The sequence below is a fragment of the Streptopelia decaocto genome (genome assembly GCF_964273445.1).
Source record: "Streptopelia decaocto genome assembly, chromosome: 7".
Lineage (NCBI taxonomy): Eukaryota > Metazoa > Chordata > Aves > Columbiformes > Columbidae > Streptopelia > Streptopelia decaocto.
Genome location: NC_138661.1, coordinates 25,338,379 through 25,355,416, shown reverse-complemented (window position 1 = coordinate 25,355,416; position 17,038 = coordinate 25,338,379). Strand labels below are relative to the sequence as shown.

The following is a 17,038-nucleotide window of genomic DNA, read 5'->3' as shown; positions in this document are numbered from 1 at the left end:
GTCTAAGAGCGCCGCCAATATTCAAGCACCTCCTCCAAAGCAACCCCAGAAGGAAAAGATGCAGCAGCCAGGTTAACAACTACTGACTCTTCTCTATAAATATTATTGGAAAACAGGCCCCAGATTTTAATACAAAAATGTTCCTTAGACCTGTAACCCTGTGTCATAAGGAGAGCAGAGACATGTCCTTCTCTGTGCCAGCCATCTCCTTCCCTTACAGTTCATCCCTTGGCTCCTGCTGGGGAGCACAACCTTCGACACAGCCACTGGTACAGAAGCCTGTTCTGCAGAACTGTGTATCAAAGAGACGGAGGTCCCAGTGAGGCACAGAGGGCAGAACAGGAGGCTGTATCCCAGCCTTGCACCACTGAACCATGCACAAGTGGAGGCTCCTCTGGCCATTGCTTCTGCAAGCTCCATGAGGCAGCATCTTCTCTTTGGGCAGCCTAGCAGCTCAGCCCCTTCCCCTATGAAAGGCAGGGAGGTAAGAGAAGGGGATTGGGAGAAGGGTGGCATAGATGTGTCTGCTCCTGGCAGAATCTCACACCACAAGTTCAGACTTGGCCCTGCGTCCACCAGCAAATTGCAGAACTGGTCTTGCACTGGATGAATCCCTTGTTGACAGCTGTTGGCTCAGCAGCCCCATGTCTGCTAGGCAGAGCTCTCCCATGCGTGTGCAGGATCTGCGGCTGGCCAAACAACAGCATGCCTTTCAGCATCCTTCTCCAGCTGGGAGCCGCTTCATCTTCTCGCACCGGGTGAGCTCCCATCTTCCCTCCCCATGAAGTTTCAAAATCCATCTGTGGAACTGCAATTCAATAACGCAATGACTGAGGGATGTCTCTGTGAGGTCATATCTTCCCACCCTGAGCGTCTCCAGCCTCAGTCACTCCCCTCTGCTCGCTGGGGACCCTCTCTACCTCCCCCTGGTCTTCCCACCACAGCATGGAGTGCTGCCTCCCCTTGCACCTTTTCCAGGCTGGCCCTGTGTCCCACGCTGATCAGTGTCATGCCCAGCTGAAGGCACACATGGTACAGTTCATGCTCCACCTCTTCCGTCAGGGCACTGGTGGCTTCATCTAGCACTGAAAAAAAAAGCCATAAGCCCCACAAATGCCCTTTCTTCCCGAGTGATCATCTCTCTCTGGGCAAAAGACCAGCAACTGCTGAGAACATTTCACATATTAACCAAAGCTCACCAAGAACATCTGCAGAAGACAAATGAGGAGAAGCCTAAGGACCCTGATTTTCCTCTGGCACAGCTAGTGTCAGCCAACAGGGAAAGTGCCCTTCCCCACAAGCCCTCAAATCCACTCAAACAGCGCAGCTGACATCTTCCTCTCTCTCAACAGTTGCCAGCCACTGCCTCACCTCCACTGCTGTGAAAGCCAAGATGAAACCCTCCCAAGGTGGGCCATGCCCCAGAGCACCAGGCTGAGCAGGAACCTGTGCACCACTCCCACCCAGACCCCACCTAGAGCAGCCAGGATGGCCTGGGACACCTTCCTGTCAGTTCAGGGTAAATCCTACAGATGTGGAGCAGAAAAATTCAATTTGTCTTACATAATCTCTACAGCTTTTAGCTTGCAATCCACAGGTTCCTTCTGCCCAGACAGCACCGAGCTGTGCCGCTTGAGGGGAAAGAGAGATACTTACATGTGGCTATTTGCTACTGACACTGGCTCTGTTCATCCACACCCACCCTGGCCCTCACAGCAAGTACCCCAACAGCCCCTGCAACCCCCAGCCATCACTAGCCATCTAGATGTGCAAAAGGAATTAGCCCCATCTGCAAATGGGCACTACTGAGATCTCTCAGGATCGTTTTCCCCATCACTCCTTGTCTTCTTTTGCTGCGTTACAGCTAAATTTCCCACATTGCTTCCACAACCCTATAGAGGTTCATGAGCTTCAGCTACGGCAGCTGACACCCTGCTCCCTAGCACGCACACTTCTTTGTGGCAACTCATGAGCAAGCTGACAGGGGGCTCCCTAAGGTGCCATTGGATCTGGACTGAGAACATAAATCACTGGTTCCCTAAGAAGGGAATGTCTTATACACAGCCTCTTGATTTACCACCCTCCACACAGATAACAAAATATTTTCAGCCCTGAATCCTCTGTGTGCTACGCTGCTAAAGTAATGGCCAAGATGAAGCATATTCCTAGCAAAGAAGGGATTTCATGAACTGTCTCTGCACCAGCTTCCCTACACCAAGGGCACCACCTTTGTTTTTTCCTCTATTATTTCACAGTCACTCACGCACCTGCATATTTTGGCTGGAGGTAGAAGAGCCGTGCAAATGAGAGCCTCTGCATCTCCCCTGGGGACAGGATGTCACACCTGCAGCAGGGTCAACATTCAAAATCTCCCTCCACAAAGACAGCTTGTCTGCTGATGAGCTTATGGTTGCTAATATTGGAGATCCCAGGAAGGAGCTGTCCCTTGTGTCCCCCGTGCCCCCACCATGCTGGGACCGGCTTCACACTGCTGCGCACAGTCAGCTGCCTGCAGAGCAGCATGGCTGGTGACTGTTGACAGTGATGCTTGGGCATGAAGGCTTTGCCCCTTTACACTGCCCACCTTCCCCAGGACACAGGTGGAAACAGATGTTTGTAAGTCCAGCAGCCATGTGCATCTCCTTGGAAGTGTTCCCCACCCAAAGGGATCACCCAAATTCAGGCAGATGATGAGCTCCCTTACCAGTTCCAGTCCACCGGCTCGTCCAGACCTCCAGCCCTTGCCAACAAATCAGTCTGTAGAGAGCACAGGAGACTTGTGAGCACAGCCCCAGCCCTGTCCATAATCGCCCCCTTCCTGCTACTCTCTCTTTTCCTGCTTGAACTGAAGTTGCTCTGTATCCCTTCTCCTCTTCCTGTCCCACAGACCATCCTGTCCCAGCTGCAGACAATGTCCCTGTATGTGTGCAGCACACAGTTACACTGTGCTGCCACAAAACTTCATTGCCTCTTCCTTCACTGGCAGTACCAGGCAAGACAGCAGCAGCTCTACCGGGGACTCACCAGCCCAACCAGCTCCAGGAATCGCACAATTCTCTCATCATCTGCAGATCCTAGGGGAGAATGCAGTAAAGCATAAACAGAGTCAATGTGTGCTGAGGCCACAGCTGCAAGGAGTTGGTGGGGCAAGAGGGAAGGTTTGGAGGATCTCCCAAGGTCCAGTGTAACTGACTATATGAGGTTCTGAGCTTTGGCACACAGAGCTCCCAAAGACTGACCTTCCCTAAAAATGTTAACTGTGCCTGTAAGCAGCATGCCAGGAAGCAGCTTGGCTCCACAGACACACCTGAGACTTGGCTCAGTCCATGGTCACAGGTGGACACAGCCTGAACACAAGGATCCAGGCCTCAATTGCCAAGGCCCTGCTCACCAGCCACTGTCTGATGGCTGACTGCCCACTGCAGGCAATGGAGTCATGGGAGCAGTTGCTCAGGTAACAGCCAGCAAAAGGAACCTAAGTGGGGGTGGGAAAAACCTCAAGGTGAACCAGCTGTGGACCAGAACATACTCTTACGCTGATACAGCTGCTACGGAAGCTGAGCAGAAGGGCTGTGCATCTGCCATGGACATCTCTGAAGCTGCTGAAAGACCACAACAGTAGCTGATGGCTGCAGTTACTCTCTGCAAGACTGTGACTCTCAAGTGTTGGAAAGCAGCACATAGCACTGTTTCACTCAGACAGAATCACAGAATGATTGGGTTTGGAAGGGACCTCTGGAGATCATCTAGTACAACCCACCAGCTAAAGCAGGTTCACCTCAAGTAGATTGCACAGGAAACTTAAACCTGGACATCTGTGAGCTGCAGCAGAGCACATGCATGGTCTGGCTTGGGAAGAGGGCAGGGAAAAAGGTCTACGTAGTCTGACCTCAACAGCATGCAAGGCCCTGGGACATCATTTGAAAAAGAAGAACAGTGGAAGATGGAGCTGGATGGAAAATGAGACAAAGGCAAACATGGTTTGCCCAAAGACAGGTTGTACTAGACAGGCCAGATGTGTCCCTACAGCAAGTTTAGAGGGCAGCAAGGTGCCTCGACTTATACCAGGTCTACTACAACATGGAAAGCACAGCCAGACTGTCCTCACAGCATCAAGAGAACATGTTCTCTCTGAAAGGGAGGGAACGCAGAGCTGACTTTAACATACAGTAAGGTAAATATTCCAGGGAAAAGCAGTGACCAGCTAAAGTGAAATGAATGAGTGCTCCTGATGAGGCATGGTAGGGGAGAAGCTGCACTGGGTACAGGACAGGGAGCTGACACCACAGGGTTGGCTAATTGCTCTAATAGATTTCCACTTACCTGAAGCTGGATAGATCTCCTTCAGGGGATAGATCACCTGTTTAACAGATCAAAAGAAGCTGTGTCAGAGGGAGCTGGATACAGCCCATCAGAGATGCAACAGTGGTGGCATGAGTTCAGGCATGAGGGAAGGAGCAGCCACAGGCATCCTCCCTTCTGCAGGCCTTTCTGCAGCACACAGGTTTGCAGAACACGACCATGGCTGGGAGCAGAGCTGGAGCCGGAGCAGAACCAGCCCTGGGCTCACCTGCTCACGCAGGCTTCCATCTGTGAAGAAGGGCCGCTGTGGCAGGAACACCACACCCCGGGGACCAAAGCAGGTCAGCATCTTGATGCTCCCTGCACAGAGACACACATCAAGCTGGCAGAGACAGCCAGCAACTCCTTAACACGCCCTGTGCAGTCCTGCCCCATGGAGTAGCCATCAAACCCCAGAACAGGGCACAACAGGGCAAAGCAATGAGAGGCAAAGCAGAATATGCAACACAGAGATGGGTGGCTCCAACGCATCAGCAACACATTCATCATCACAAGGTGGCACTGGCCTCACAGCCCCACACTGCCACCTTCCAAACTTGGGGCAGTCCTGGTTGAGGAAGAGAAGGCTGAGGCAAGCAGCAGTCCTTACCCCGTGTGCTCTCCCAGAGTCCCCCCAGAGCCCTCAGGAGAGATGTCTTCCCTGTGCCAGTGTTCCCCACAATCATCACACTGTTCCCTTGTGAGATCCTGAGGCTCAGGTCCTTGATCAGCTGCTTGCCAGAGGACGGCACCGAAAGTGTCACTCGCTCCAAAAGGAAAGCTGTGTCCCTTGGCACTGGGTCCTCCCCAGAATGGCTGCTGCACCACCACCAAGACAAAGGAGAAGAGATCTGGGGGTAAGTGATCATGCTGAGGTTGGTAAATATTAGGCACATTCCTTTGCACCTTAGACCTCCTGTGCCCCTGTGACAGCAGCCTCATCCCACGCACATCCCAAATGTCAGATCACGGTGAGCACTGCCTGCTTGAACCACCGGCATGCAGCAGGCTGTTACACCAAGGGCCACCTCCATCCCGTGACAACCCAACACTGCAAGGCAGCAAACTGCTGAGGGGAGACTCACTTGTCCAAATCCCAGCTGGCTTTGGCTTCTGAGTAGTTATCATTTTTTTTTCTGCCAAGGCTCAGCAGGGTCTCCTGCAGTTCTCCAATCCTGGACAAACAAGAGGCTGCATGAATGCCAGGGACAACTCCAGCAGCCACCTCACAATATCCAACCTTGTCCATACTCTCTCACAAGCAAATATTTCTCATTTATTTAGCACAGACCTGTGCAGAGTCTTGTCCCATGCTTCCCTCTCTTAGAAAGAAGCTCACCTGTGTGTGTAGCCAGCTACATCCGTTATGGTGCTGGAGAGATCTATGAGCTGGCTGAAGCAGCCAATGAGGTAGATGGAAACAAAGGCGTTCTGGGGAGAAATCACACATCAGAGCAAAGGTCAGCACAGACCTGGGGCATGGCTCTTTCCTTCATGGCTGCAAGGAAGCAGCCAAGGAGTCCAAACATCTGGCCACATCAGCAGTCCCAGCAAGATGAAGGAGGGGTGGAGAGTTACCCAGGGCAGTGGGAGTGACGATGATGACGATATTCAGATGGAGCAAGGCTTCCCTGCTCAGTACGGCAGTTTTTGCCAGGTGGACACATCTCCTGCCACCCAGGAATGGTGTTTAGAGAATGTCTGCTGGCCAGCCCAGGGCCCAACATGCTCACCCCATCTAAGTCACACAGATCCACGCCACCAGCCCCACACCAGCATCGTATGTGGCCGAGAGCAGAGCGTCTCAGCCCACAGTGCTCACTTTGCTATTTTTAGCTCTGCATTCTCTGTCACAAGCCAGTTTTGAGTACCTGGGAATGAGTCAGGCCAGGAAGGCAAACTCAGGCCAGCTCAGCCTTGCACGTGGCCAGGCTTACCATGGGCAGCAGCCCAGGGCATGACCCCAGACCAGAGCACTGTGCAGACCCAATCCCCACCCACACCACTGAAAGCCAGAGGCTTTCTGACCTCCTGTTTTTTTGTTCTAGACACAGAAGTTTGGGCTAGTAAACTCATAGGGGTACCCTTGACAGCTCTCACCTCCAGGTTAATCATACACCAGCTGGCTCCAAGCTCCCATTTTCATGCCACCATGGGCAGGGACAGCCTAACCTGAAGGTCAGTCACTGAAGGTCATCCAGCCCCAATGTCACCAGCCCCCCAGGAAACCTCCATCTTCAGTGCACACTCACAATGGTGTCTGGGAGGTCACCCTTAGCTCACCTTGCTGACCAGGGCGATGAGCTCTGTAGGACTCAGGTCACTGTAGACCCCAGAAAAGATGGGAATGGCAATGACCACATAGCTCAGGATGCTGCCCAGGTAGTCAAAGGTGTTGATCCCAACTGGGTAGAAGCACATTGAGAGAAGACAGTGAGTTGTGGTGGGAACCTCTGTCCCAGCCAGGCTCAAGTGCAGCCCATGAGCCCAGTCAGAAGAAGACCCACGGACTTGCCTCAGTCCTTCACAATGCACTGGAACAAAAGAACCAATTTCGCAGGACAGCACAAGCACCAGGCTAAAAACTCATTTGCACAGCCAAGAGAACTTTGGGGCAAGCCCACAGGTAGAGAAACATCATCCAGACACACAGCTCAAGAGCCACCATGGGGCAAAAGCCACTTTTCCTGCTTGTTTCTACTCTTCAGGGGCCTGGCTGACCCCCAAAAAACAGAATAGAAGGCAAAAAGGAAGCTCGGGGTGAGATGGTTGGCCATGAAGTGTGCCTTGGAGCACAGGACAGGCAGAAAGACTGAAGATGCCAAACTGTGATAGAAACACGTGCGTACAGGACTCTCCATCCCTTATGTTTCTCAGAAGGTCACTATGCTGAGATGAGGAAGAGCTGTCTTGACAGTGGTCATTTAACACCCAAACTTGGAGCTACTGACAATGGGAGAAGGAGATTTTCAAAGGACAACTATGCTCAAGGGACAGAGTCTCTAGGAAAGAATTTCCATAGCTCCCAACCACATACACAAAGTCTTCTCCTTTCCCAGAGCCCAAGCCTTTCCCCTTCTTCCTGACCATGAAATGCCTGTCCCACAAAGAGCAGGGATTCCTGCAGATTCCTCTTTTTGGGCTTACATAATCTGACTTAGCTTGGTCCTTCACACCTTCACTCTCTACAAGGCTTTTTCCCATCAGGATTGCCATTTAGAACTGCAGGAGGCACCTTGCCCACCCTCGGGGCTTTCATGCAGCAGCAAGAGGTGGAAGAGGAACACCCAGCACTGCTGCTCTAGCAGTTGTGTTCCCAAGCCTGTGGGCCACCACAACAGAGCTACCACATGCCTCACTTCACCCCCCAAACTCCCCACTCACTGTATAGCCACAGCTCCTTGCACATTAGCTCTCTCTGGGTCTGCAGCAGGCTCTGCAGCCTCCGGTCCGTGCGCATGTGCTCCACTCGCCCAGCCCTGTAAAGTAAGATTGCAACATGCTATAGACTTCTTGTGAGCACTGCAAAAAGGTCAAAGCATGGGCTCCAGGACTGAGTCTTGGCAAGGATCTGGCACTGTAGCCTCCAAGCAACAGCTCTTTGTTAAGCAGTAACTGAACACCCAAGAGCACCTTCCTGAAGAGCTTCAATTAAGAAGCTCAAGGAAGAAAGCATCACTGCAAATCTCTCTCAGAGCCTGTGGGTGCTGCTGTTGCATACAGAAGGAGGTGAGGCAAGGCCCTGGCCTGGGGCTATGCACACCCAAGGTCTCACACACTTCCCAAGCAGAGCCTGGTTGGAACAGAGGGAGCTGGAGCTAAAAAGCAGAGGGCAGAGGCAAGGCCAGGAGATGACAGCAAGCCAACACTGGCCACACAGCCAGCAGCCCCAGTCCATTCCTTCCCAACCCAGAGAAGTGGGACACAGACCAGTCCCAAGCTGTGCAGCCCCCAGTGCAGGTGACCCCAGCCCGCCAACCTCGTCTTTCCCAGGGGTATCCTGCGGGCATCAGGGGGTTGCCCATCACTGCAGCTAGCAGGGATGGCCAGGCTCAGCTGGTTGCAGGAGGCATATCTCAGCTCCATAACAGGGCCCTCAGCAAGTGTGGCAGCTCCTTCTGCTCCTTTGCCAGAGCTGGGCTGCCCTCAGGTGGCAAAATGCAGAGAGAGCTCCAGGCTCCTGCCTGCTGCAGCAGCTGCTGCCCACAACAAGGAGTCACAGGGGCCCAAGCAGGCAGGGCCAGGAGCTGCACAACAAAAATACAAATTAAGATTTCTGAAGAGTCTCAGTTCTAAAGATTCTGAGTTCTTAGAAAGATACATTTTATTTCTCAAAAGTACATGGGGTTAGAATTCAATTTGGCATTACTGCCCTACAACCCATGTCAGGTGACTGCTGAGCTACAATCTTCACTGCTGAGCATTCAGAAAGGACAAAGCCTTGGACACAAGGAGTTAAAGGTGAGGAAGGCAGCAGGGACTAGAGCTACTACTTCTTTTGCAGATGCAGAGATTGCTGTATTGGTTTCTGCTTTTCCTCCCATTCAGTTCACTTGTAAAGCAAGGTTGCCAAAGGCTTAGAAACCAAAGAAGTAAACAGGTGACAGTGCTCAGGTTTTGGTTTTTTTTTTTACTAAAACCATAGTTAGGCAGGTGTAAGAGCATAAGCTCTCACAGTTTTGACAAGCTAGAGAAGTCCAGCAATCAAAACCAACCACTCTACCACATGCTCTTCCTCTTGCAGGATTCTAGGAATGCAACCTTTTAAAAATTTTATTTATTTTAAATTAAGATTCATACCATGAAAATGGCTGGTTTTGTGCAATTCAGTTAAATTCTAATTTCTCACTAAGCAAAGCTTTTCCAGTAATGAACTCTATTGAAGTAAGACAATCTGTTTTCTGGTATAACAATTCACTTTCCATTTTCTACTTAGTAATACAATAGAAATCTTCAAAATTAGGAGAAAAAGTACTGCAGCTTAAATAAGGGCTTGTAATTAGAGTATCTTCTCCATTAAGAAAAATTATCATCAACCAATAAAAATCAACCAGTCCACAAAGAAACAACTCAAACTTGCCAATGCAAACCAAGATTGATTTCAGTTATTTAAATCAGAGTTTCATGCCTGTCAGTATAAATCTTTATGAAATTGGTGATTTTGAATCAAACCACTTTGGGGACAGAACCACAACACTTGAAATACTCAGTCATTACAGCATGAAGGAGCCAAATACAGATGACAGGCAGGGAAGACCAGACAGGACAGCTGGTGCTTGCTTAAATTCCTGGAAGAATCATGATTTCACAACACGCAGGGCAAAGGCAGACATGTGACAAGAGAGGAGAAACTACCTCCTGCCACTGACCAGGCAACCCAACACAAGCTACAGTAAAATCGCAGCAGTTTTCCTGAGTTCTAGCCATTTCTGTGACACATTTTAAAGGCTCCAAGCAGCAACCCAGCAAACTTCAGGGCATCACTAAGTGAAGAAGTGCTGTTGGGCTCCTGACTGTGTGTTCAGCTTTGTGGTAAATGTCACCGGGCAAATTTGGAGAGTGGCAGAACCGTGTTGGGAGGGTCAGGGCACAGGCTGACCTAGAGGAGCAGCAGAGGCAAAGAGGCAAGGAGGACAGGCAACAGCCAGCCTACACATAGCAGACACGCAAGTTAGCAGCAGCAGGATGGGGCCAGCAGCAACCTGAAACAAGTCCCCTGCGGGAACATCCTAACAAGATACAAGGAGACCCTGAGCAATCTCCCAGGTAAAGACCACAGCAAAAACTAAGCAACAGTCTCAGTGAATCTGTATCAGGCTCCCGGGAATGTCAGAAGGGAGGCAGACAAAAATTAGTCATCTCCAGCTGCTGTGAAGTATTTCTGCAGATGATGCACAGAATGCAAAGGAGAACAGTGTCAGGGCTGTAGGACCCTACAAAGGCCCTGCACCTGCAGTGGGATGGAGGGGACAGAAAGCTCCAGCTGCACCAACAGGATATGGACTCCTCAGAGATACCTGAATACAAGAAGGATGCCCTGAGCTGTCAGGATCTCTGCAACGACATAAGAAACGAATGCTACTAACCTGTAGAAAGCAACTGTTTCTGCATTGACACGGATCTGCATGTGCTTGAACCTGGACAATGAAAAAAAAACATCATCAGGATCACACATAAATTCCAAGTGAATTACGTAGCCAACATCCTTGCTAGAGGAAACCTCTCTTGCATCTGTCAGATCAATGATCTGAGGCATCTCTTGACAGAAATATTCAGTCGGGTCAAAAAGGCACTGGAGAACAAAGCTTAGCACAAGGTAACATCACTCTGGGCTGCCAGCTCAGTGGCATATTCGTTTGGTATCCTGCATCTTTTCAGCCCTGGGGCCTCCTGTTTGCTGGCCCAACATGTCTACAATACAGAATCACCACAACTGACTGCTCTGGTCTGGGCTTCCCGTGCCACACCAGCTTCTGCTGCTGTCCCTGGATGCCCAGAGGCCCAGGGAAAGAAGCTGCTGAGCACCTGTCATACACCCCTCCAAGCTGGCAGGGGAAGGGGAGGAGATAAGTTACAGAGCATATGGAAAGACTCTGCTGTTTGGGGTACTTCCTGAAGGTGGTAGTGAACCAGACACCTGATTTCTGTCAGCAGATAGAGTCCACTGAACTTGCACTTGCACCCAAGGAAGCTCCATGTGCAGTTTTCTTCAGCACATCCAATGCCACAGCAGATGCACAAGCAACAACGATCATTAGTCAGGCAGCAGCAATGAGGAGACTGAACCAAGGGCACCGCCTGCCATGACAGAAGGCAGTGAAAAGGGTGGCTCAGTACAGAAACTTCGGGGCAGCACAGGGCAGGCAGGTTTCTCTGAGCATGGGGAAAGTCATGGACAAGAGCAGTAGCTGCATACATAGCACTGAACAGGGACAAAAATGCAGCTCTTGCAGGAAGTGCCAAGAGGCAGTGAAAATGCTGCTCTGCTGGGACTCACCTGAAATCCCCCTCCAGCTTTTCCTGCTGCACAAGTTTAGACACAATTGGGCTCATCAATATCTTGTTGACAATAGTCCCAATGATGAAATACCCAAAGATGCTCACTGGGCCTAGCCAGCCTGTGCTACAGAGGAGGAGAAAGAGAGGTCAGCTAATAATCCAAGCAAAAGGACACCCCCGCACTCTCAGGCTCAAGAAGTCAGAGCCCTTAACTGTCACCTCTTTTGGCTTTCACAGAGGTTTGGAGACCAGTACTGCACACCCCAGCATCCCCAAGGCAGAAGTGCTTATGGAGTGCAGAGACCACTCACCCACATACACAAGCATCTGTCAGGGGAGTTGCAACATGGGTGCCAGGCTCCAAAAAAGAGCATAGCAAAGAGGTGTGAAAACAGGGCCAGGAAGGGTCCTTACCTGTGGAAGCACTGATAAGTGTAGTAGGCCAGTGTAAAGGGTGAGATGATGAGCTTGCTGGCCATGGAGCTGAGCTGCCTGCAGAATCTCTCCACATCCTGGCTGATGCGCTGATCCCTGCTCAACACAAAGAACCATCGACACCATTAAAGCCCAAGCGTGAGAACCAGTTGGTGCAGGATGTAGCAACTCCCTAACACGGCACAAGCCACACTGTTAATTAATTGCCTGAACTTAGGGTGGCGGGGGCGGGGGGGGGGGGGGCGGTGGTGGTGGTCAACAACCCTGCTGAGAGTGACCTGCAGTTGCGGCTCCCATTCCCTTACAGGAGACAATTTCCATGAGCCAGCAGGACCCACCCAAGGGCCTTCCTGGAACTGACAAAGAACAGCTCCTGCTGTTAACTTCACCCTGTTCCTTGTATTAATTCCTTGTCCCACTTTCAACCACACTGGTCCACTCTGTGCTAAAGGTCTCTGCATCCCTGTCCTTTACTCCTCTCCTGAAGCCACCCCTGTACTACCAAAAACTACTGACTCTCCTAAAACCTTCAGTGCTGGTGCTGCATCTCAGGCACCAGAGCTACCAGGACCAGTTAGAGCACAGGTCAGGCCTTCACCAGCTGTTGGATATTTGCAAATACCTTCCTCAAAGCCACCCTTCCACAGCAGCTGGTCCCTTTGCTCTGCATGGAGTGCCCTCTGATCCCTTTGGTGTAAGGAAGAAAGCACTTACACCCACACATCCCACAAGAACAGGCAGCACCACACCAGGCCTTCTCACCCCAGCAGCAGCAGCCATGTGGGTGACAGACCCTCAAGTCCCATCCATCCCACTGCCGAGCAGCAGATGAGACTGGGGATTTCAGCATATTTACTCCTTGTCACCTCATCTGTCTGGAGCACCTGGAGAGCTTCAGATTGATGCTCTATGCACGGGCAGAAAGGCCATGACTGTGACTGGTGGAGTCCAGAATGAAGAGCAAGGCTGGACTCCTGCACAGCCATTGGCACAGATACCACATGGACATTAGTCTCTCAAATCTTTTGCAGTCCTGGAACATCAATATGTTTACTTTTGAGGCAGCTCTCACCCTGACTGACCTTACAGTCATCATTTTTCCTTTCCTCAGACTGTAATTGTTCACATAAAGTTATAATTTAACTCGTACTATAGACACATTGCAAGATATTGCTTTTTACGAGATATTAAGCAACATGTAATGATAACACATAAACAACAACTCAGATGCCCTGCTAGGAACCACAAGTGTTTGTATGCCACTCAGAACCCACTCCTCATTCCTTCTAGATGGATGACACCATGCATCTAGCACCCAGCTTGGTTTGCACTGCAAAATGGGACATCACTTTGTCACTCTGTTTCAAAGTACCTGGTGCACAGAAGAAGTTCTCATCAAGGAATTGAAAGATAAAGACAATCTTTGCTGTGGCATCACAAAAGACTCAGGTTTGAGCAGAAGCAAGGTGGTAATGAAAAATACTTTGCAGAAATCTCACACATTCGGTCTACTAAGGTCAGGAGAGCTGGTTCTATCGCCACAGGGCATACAGATCCAGCTATCCCATGCATTTCACTGCACAATACAAACACATTCTCTGGTTAAAAATAAACCTAAGCAGGATTGTCATGTGGTGAGGGGCCTCTGTCCTGCCCTTCCCACTCACAAAGGAAAAGAGCCATGCAGGAGCTTCTGGCCATGGCCAATGTGCTACAATGCCTGGGAAGCAATGCACACCTTGGTGACAGACATGGCTTTTTAAGCTTCCCTCGCAACTCCATAGCACTGCAAAATACCATCAGAAATTAACACTTAACAAAGGTGGGAATAACTCCAACAGCTTCTGGAAAGTGCAGCAGCGTCATGAAGCTGTGATTTCATGTTTGTCAGCAGGGCTGTTTGACTCAAGCTAAGCCCTCTCCTTGCTTGCTGCTGCCCCTGCACATGGCTGGTTGCTCTGACCCAGCACTGGGGCCACAGAGGCAGCTAGCAAACGGGACTGGCTAAAAAATGGTACAGACAAAAATCACCTGAGAGATCCAGCATGATTTCACTGTGCAGCTACACAGACCAGCTGTGCCATGAAGGCACAAAGACAGGCAGCCAGGAGCACTGGGCAGCAGAAGCACCTCAGTTCCTTGAAGTCACCACTACGAGCAAAAAGTTAGAAGTTCCCACAAGACAGTCACTGCATACAGAGACCCGGGGCTTGGACTCCTCTGATGCCACCGATGTGGGAGATGGCACCAGTGCAGTGAGTAGCCACCCCTTCCAGGGGAGGAGAGTTTGGAGTCTCAAAACAACTGTATAAAGCCACACAATTTGGAAAACAAGTTATCCCCTGGTTTCCAGTTGTTCAGCAAGAATTTTATAATGACTTATTTAAATTCTGGAGGGGGAAAAAAACTTCTACCTCTCACATGATATCTAATGTAGGATCTTTAACTCTTCAAAGTGCATAACTATGACAGCGGTGCCCTGTGTGCAAGGACAGGCTGAAGGTCAGGGTCAGCAGGCAGTTGTGAGGATGGGAGATGTTCTACCTTCGCTGCACAGCCCGGGTAGACCAGCAGCTCTGAAGTAAGCAGGACAGCGCATGAAGCAAAATTGCAGGGGGTTTTGGTTGTGCTGGGCTAAGCAATGAGGGACTGAATGCTCCTCCTCTCTCACACTTCAAATCACTCCTGACATTTCCTTCCTGGAACAGGAAAGGGGAAATGCAGCCTTAATAGAGTGCAAAACAAAGCCCATCATGGACCTGGCTCCCATGGGTTATCAAAACCACTAAAAACCCAGCTAAACAAAACTGCATTCAGCTGGAGACTCTGGTGGCTGAAGCTCAAACACAACAGGGACCATCCTAACACGCTGGCTATGTGAAAGCAGGGAGTGGCAGTAGTCCCTGATTCAACCAGGCCCTTTGCAATCTCACACTGAATGTCAAGGGTTGAGTTTGCAGCAGGCAGCATGCTTTATAGCAGCAAGCGATCCCTGTTCTGTCGGGCCTCCACTTTCCTTGCAACAAAAACATCCTAACCCTAAAAACATCATGACCAGCAGTGACGAAGCTCCCAGCAACAGCTACCAACCTCCAACTCAGGGCAGATGAGGGTATTTGTGCCTAGATGGCAAAAGCTTCTAGGGCTCAATTCCCTACCCAGAGACAGAGAGAAGCCAGGAAAAGGCATGGAGCAGCCCAGAAGAAGCCAAGCAAGGGGCTGAGAAAAGCCACGGGCAGCCTACGGGTTATCGATGTCCTCGCGCAGCACGTGCAGGCTGTAGTAGACCTGGCCCTGGAAGTAGCAGCTGTGGAGGTATTCGGTGAGGGACTTCCTCCAGCTCACATACATCATGTTGCAGATAAACTGGTCAAAGCTTTTTAGCTGGAACGAGGGCAAGGAGACAGACAGGAAGAGATCAGTGAGTAGAACAAGCATTTCACAAAATGAAATAAAAACTAATAGTTTGTACCAGTGATCTGTCCCACACATGGCTACCTAACGGGCAGACCTAGATCCTTCGTTACCAGGATCGTGCCGGGAGCCCCGTGTAGTGTCCCCTTCCCCTCCCAAGACTCGGGAGCCTCTGGCCTGTCTTACCGTGGAGTTCACCACGATCAGAGTCAGGGCAAGGGCAGTCAGTGTTCTGAACCCGGGGAAGTCCTTGTTCCCCAGGACCTCGTAGTACTGGCTGGGGATGACGCCGACCTGGTAAATAACCAGCTGCTCTGGAGGGAAGAGAAGGCACGGAGGTGACGGACCGCGGGGCGCGGCACAGGGGGCGCGGGGGGATGTGGAGCAGAGGCGGGTGCGGCCCCCGTGCCCCAGGCTCACCCAGCAAGGCCACGCAGAGGAGCGTCAGGAACATGAGGGCGGCCGGAGAGGGCCAGCCCGGGAACAGCACGGCCTGCAGCCGCAGGAAGCGCCGCACGAACAGCCCGTCCAGCCGGGCGCCGGGCCTGCAACAGATGGAGACGCGGGGACCGTCAGTGAGCCCGCCGCCCTCCACCCCGCCGGGACCCCGGCCGCGGAGGCAGCCCCGAGCTCACCCCTCACACACCACCCCGCCCGCCCCGTCCTCACCGGCCGCCAGCCCTGGCGCTGCCTCCCGCCATCAGCGCCCGGCTGGACCCACCCGGCAAAGCCCCGCCCCCCGGGCGCTACGACACGAATATTCATCACCTCCCCTCGCCGGGCATGGGCCCCGCACCGCCCGCTCGGGCAGGGGCCGCCGAGCGCTTCCGGGGGCGGCATCACCAGAAAGACCCCGCCCGCCAGCACCGCCCCGCCCGCGGGCCGCCGAGCCGTAGCGCCCTCTAGCGACGCGCTGCGCTGCCCGCGGGACACGGCGCCCCCTGGCGGCAACGGGACGGGAGGAGCGGCCGCCGCCGCCCGGGGCGCCGGGGTGTCCTCGCGTCACGCGTCGCCGCCTCCGCGCCTGCCTGCTTGCACAGGCGGCCCGCTGCCTGCAGCAGCGCCACCTGCTCCTCGGGGACCCCAGCGGCTGAGGGACAGTCCCCGCAGGCAGCTGGCATTGCCCACAGGGAACACGGGAAAGGAGACGCTGGGCTGCTCCTGCACGTTTGGGTTATTTTGGGGTTGGCGGGGACATTTTGGACGGCTTTGACAGGACACACAACTTGCGGTGGCCCGTGTCTGCGGGGTATTTCTCAAGTCAAGACCTTGGGATGAGGCAGCGATCCCCAGCCTGGCAGTGAATGGCAGCGTGTGCTCCTGCTCTGCCATGTGAAAGGGAGGGTAGAGAGAAGCCCTGGGCAGGGCGTGAGAAAGGCTTAAGAAAGCAGCAAGGGGTTGTGCCAGTGCATGGACCCTCTCTGGCTTCTCAGCAATCCCAAGTTTAACACAGAAACTGACTACTTTGTCTAGATTTGGGTAGTCACCCACACTCTGGGTTATGAAATGTTTCAGCATAAGCAAATTTCTGGACAAGTCTGTTGATAGGAGACAAGGGATCCCACAAGCTGGAGTCCTTTCCTTCCTCGTGTGTCTCTCACACCTGCCATCCTGCTGACACCAGTTCTTCTGCAGAGCCTTTGGACTTCTGCAGATACTCTGTCCCTCTTCGCATACACGAAGTAGCTTAGATCTCCTGCCTCTCAGCCCTCTTTTCTCTTCTCTCATCCTCATCTCCCTTGTCTTTGCTCTGCTGCTACCTCCTTAGGGATCTTGGCACTTCAAAACACAAAATCAGAGTATATGCGCTCAGAGATGAAAGAAGATGCATCAGTCTGCTTCCTCAGTA

At 52.0% G+C, this 17,038-nt stretch overlaps 1 protein-coding gene across 9 annotated transcripts in view; it reads right to left on the bottom strand.

Annotated features, from left to right (window-relative positions):
- The window catches only part of ABCD4 (ATP binding cassette subfamily D member 4), a 32,275-nt gene extending 16,253 nt beyond the window's left edge, over positions 1 to 16,022 (bottom strand). For 2 of the 9 annotated variants that reach the window (XR_014184537.1, XR_014184538.1), the window contains exons 1-19: positions 15,859 to 15,915; positions 15,610 to 15,734; positions 15,376 to 15,503; positions 15,020 to 15,159; positions 11,755 to 11,871; positions 11,339 to 11,464; positions 10,428 to 10,478; positions 7,726 to 7,820; positions 6,625 to 6,746; positions 5,681 to 5,772; positions 5,427 to 5,516; positions 4,952 to 5,160; positions 4,571 to 4,662; positions 4,324 to 4,360; positions 3,025 to 3,074; positions 2,705 to 2,757; positions 2,268 to 2,344; positions 970 to 1,085; positions 710 to 808 (exon numbers count right to left, since the gene is read on the bottom strand). Coding sequence is in view for 6 of the 9 variants with exons in the window: in XM_082057496.1 (XP_081913622.1) it covers positions 713 to 808; positions 970 to 1,085; positions 2,268 to 2,344; positions 2,705 to 2,757; positions 3,025 to 3,074; positions 4,324 to 4,360; positions 4,571 to 4,662; positions 4,952 to 5,160; positions 5,427 to 5,516; positions 5,681 to 5,772; positions 6,625 to 6,746; positions 7,726 to 7,820; positions 10,428 to 10,478; positions 11,339 to 11,464; positions 11,755 to 11,871; positions 15,020 to 15,159; positions 15,376 to 15,503; positions 15,610 to 15,734; positions 15,859 to 15,890 (1,848 nt within the window). In the remaining 3 variants the exon portion in view is untranslated. Of the gene's footprint in view, positions 1 to 100; positions 809 to 969; positions 1,086 to 2,267; positions 2,345 to 2,704; positions 2,758 to 3,024; positions 3,075 to 4,323; positions 4,361 to 4,570; positions 4,663 to 4,951; positions 5,161 to 5,426; positions 5,517 to 5,680; positions 5,773 to 6,624; positions 6,747 to 7,725; positions 7,821 to 10,427; positions 10,479 to 11,338; positions 11,465 to 11,754; positions 11,872 to 15,019; positions 15,160 to 15,375; positions 15,735 to 15,858; positions 15,916 to 15,957 lie in introns of those variants that run through there. The other 7 variants (XM_082057496.1, XM_082057498.1, XM_082057495.1 and 4 more) reach the window with 7 other exon arrangements.
- Between the last annotated feature and the right edge of the window lie 1,016 nt (positions 16,023 to 17,038).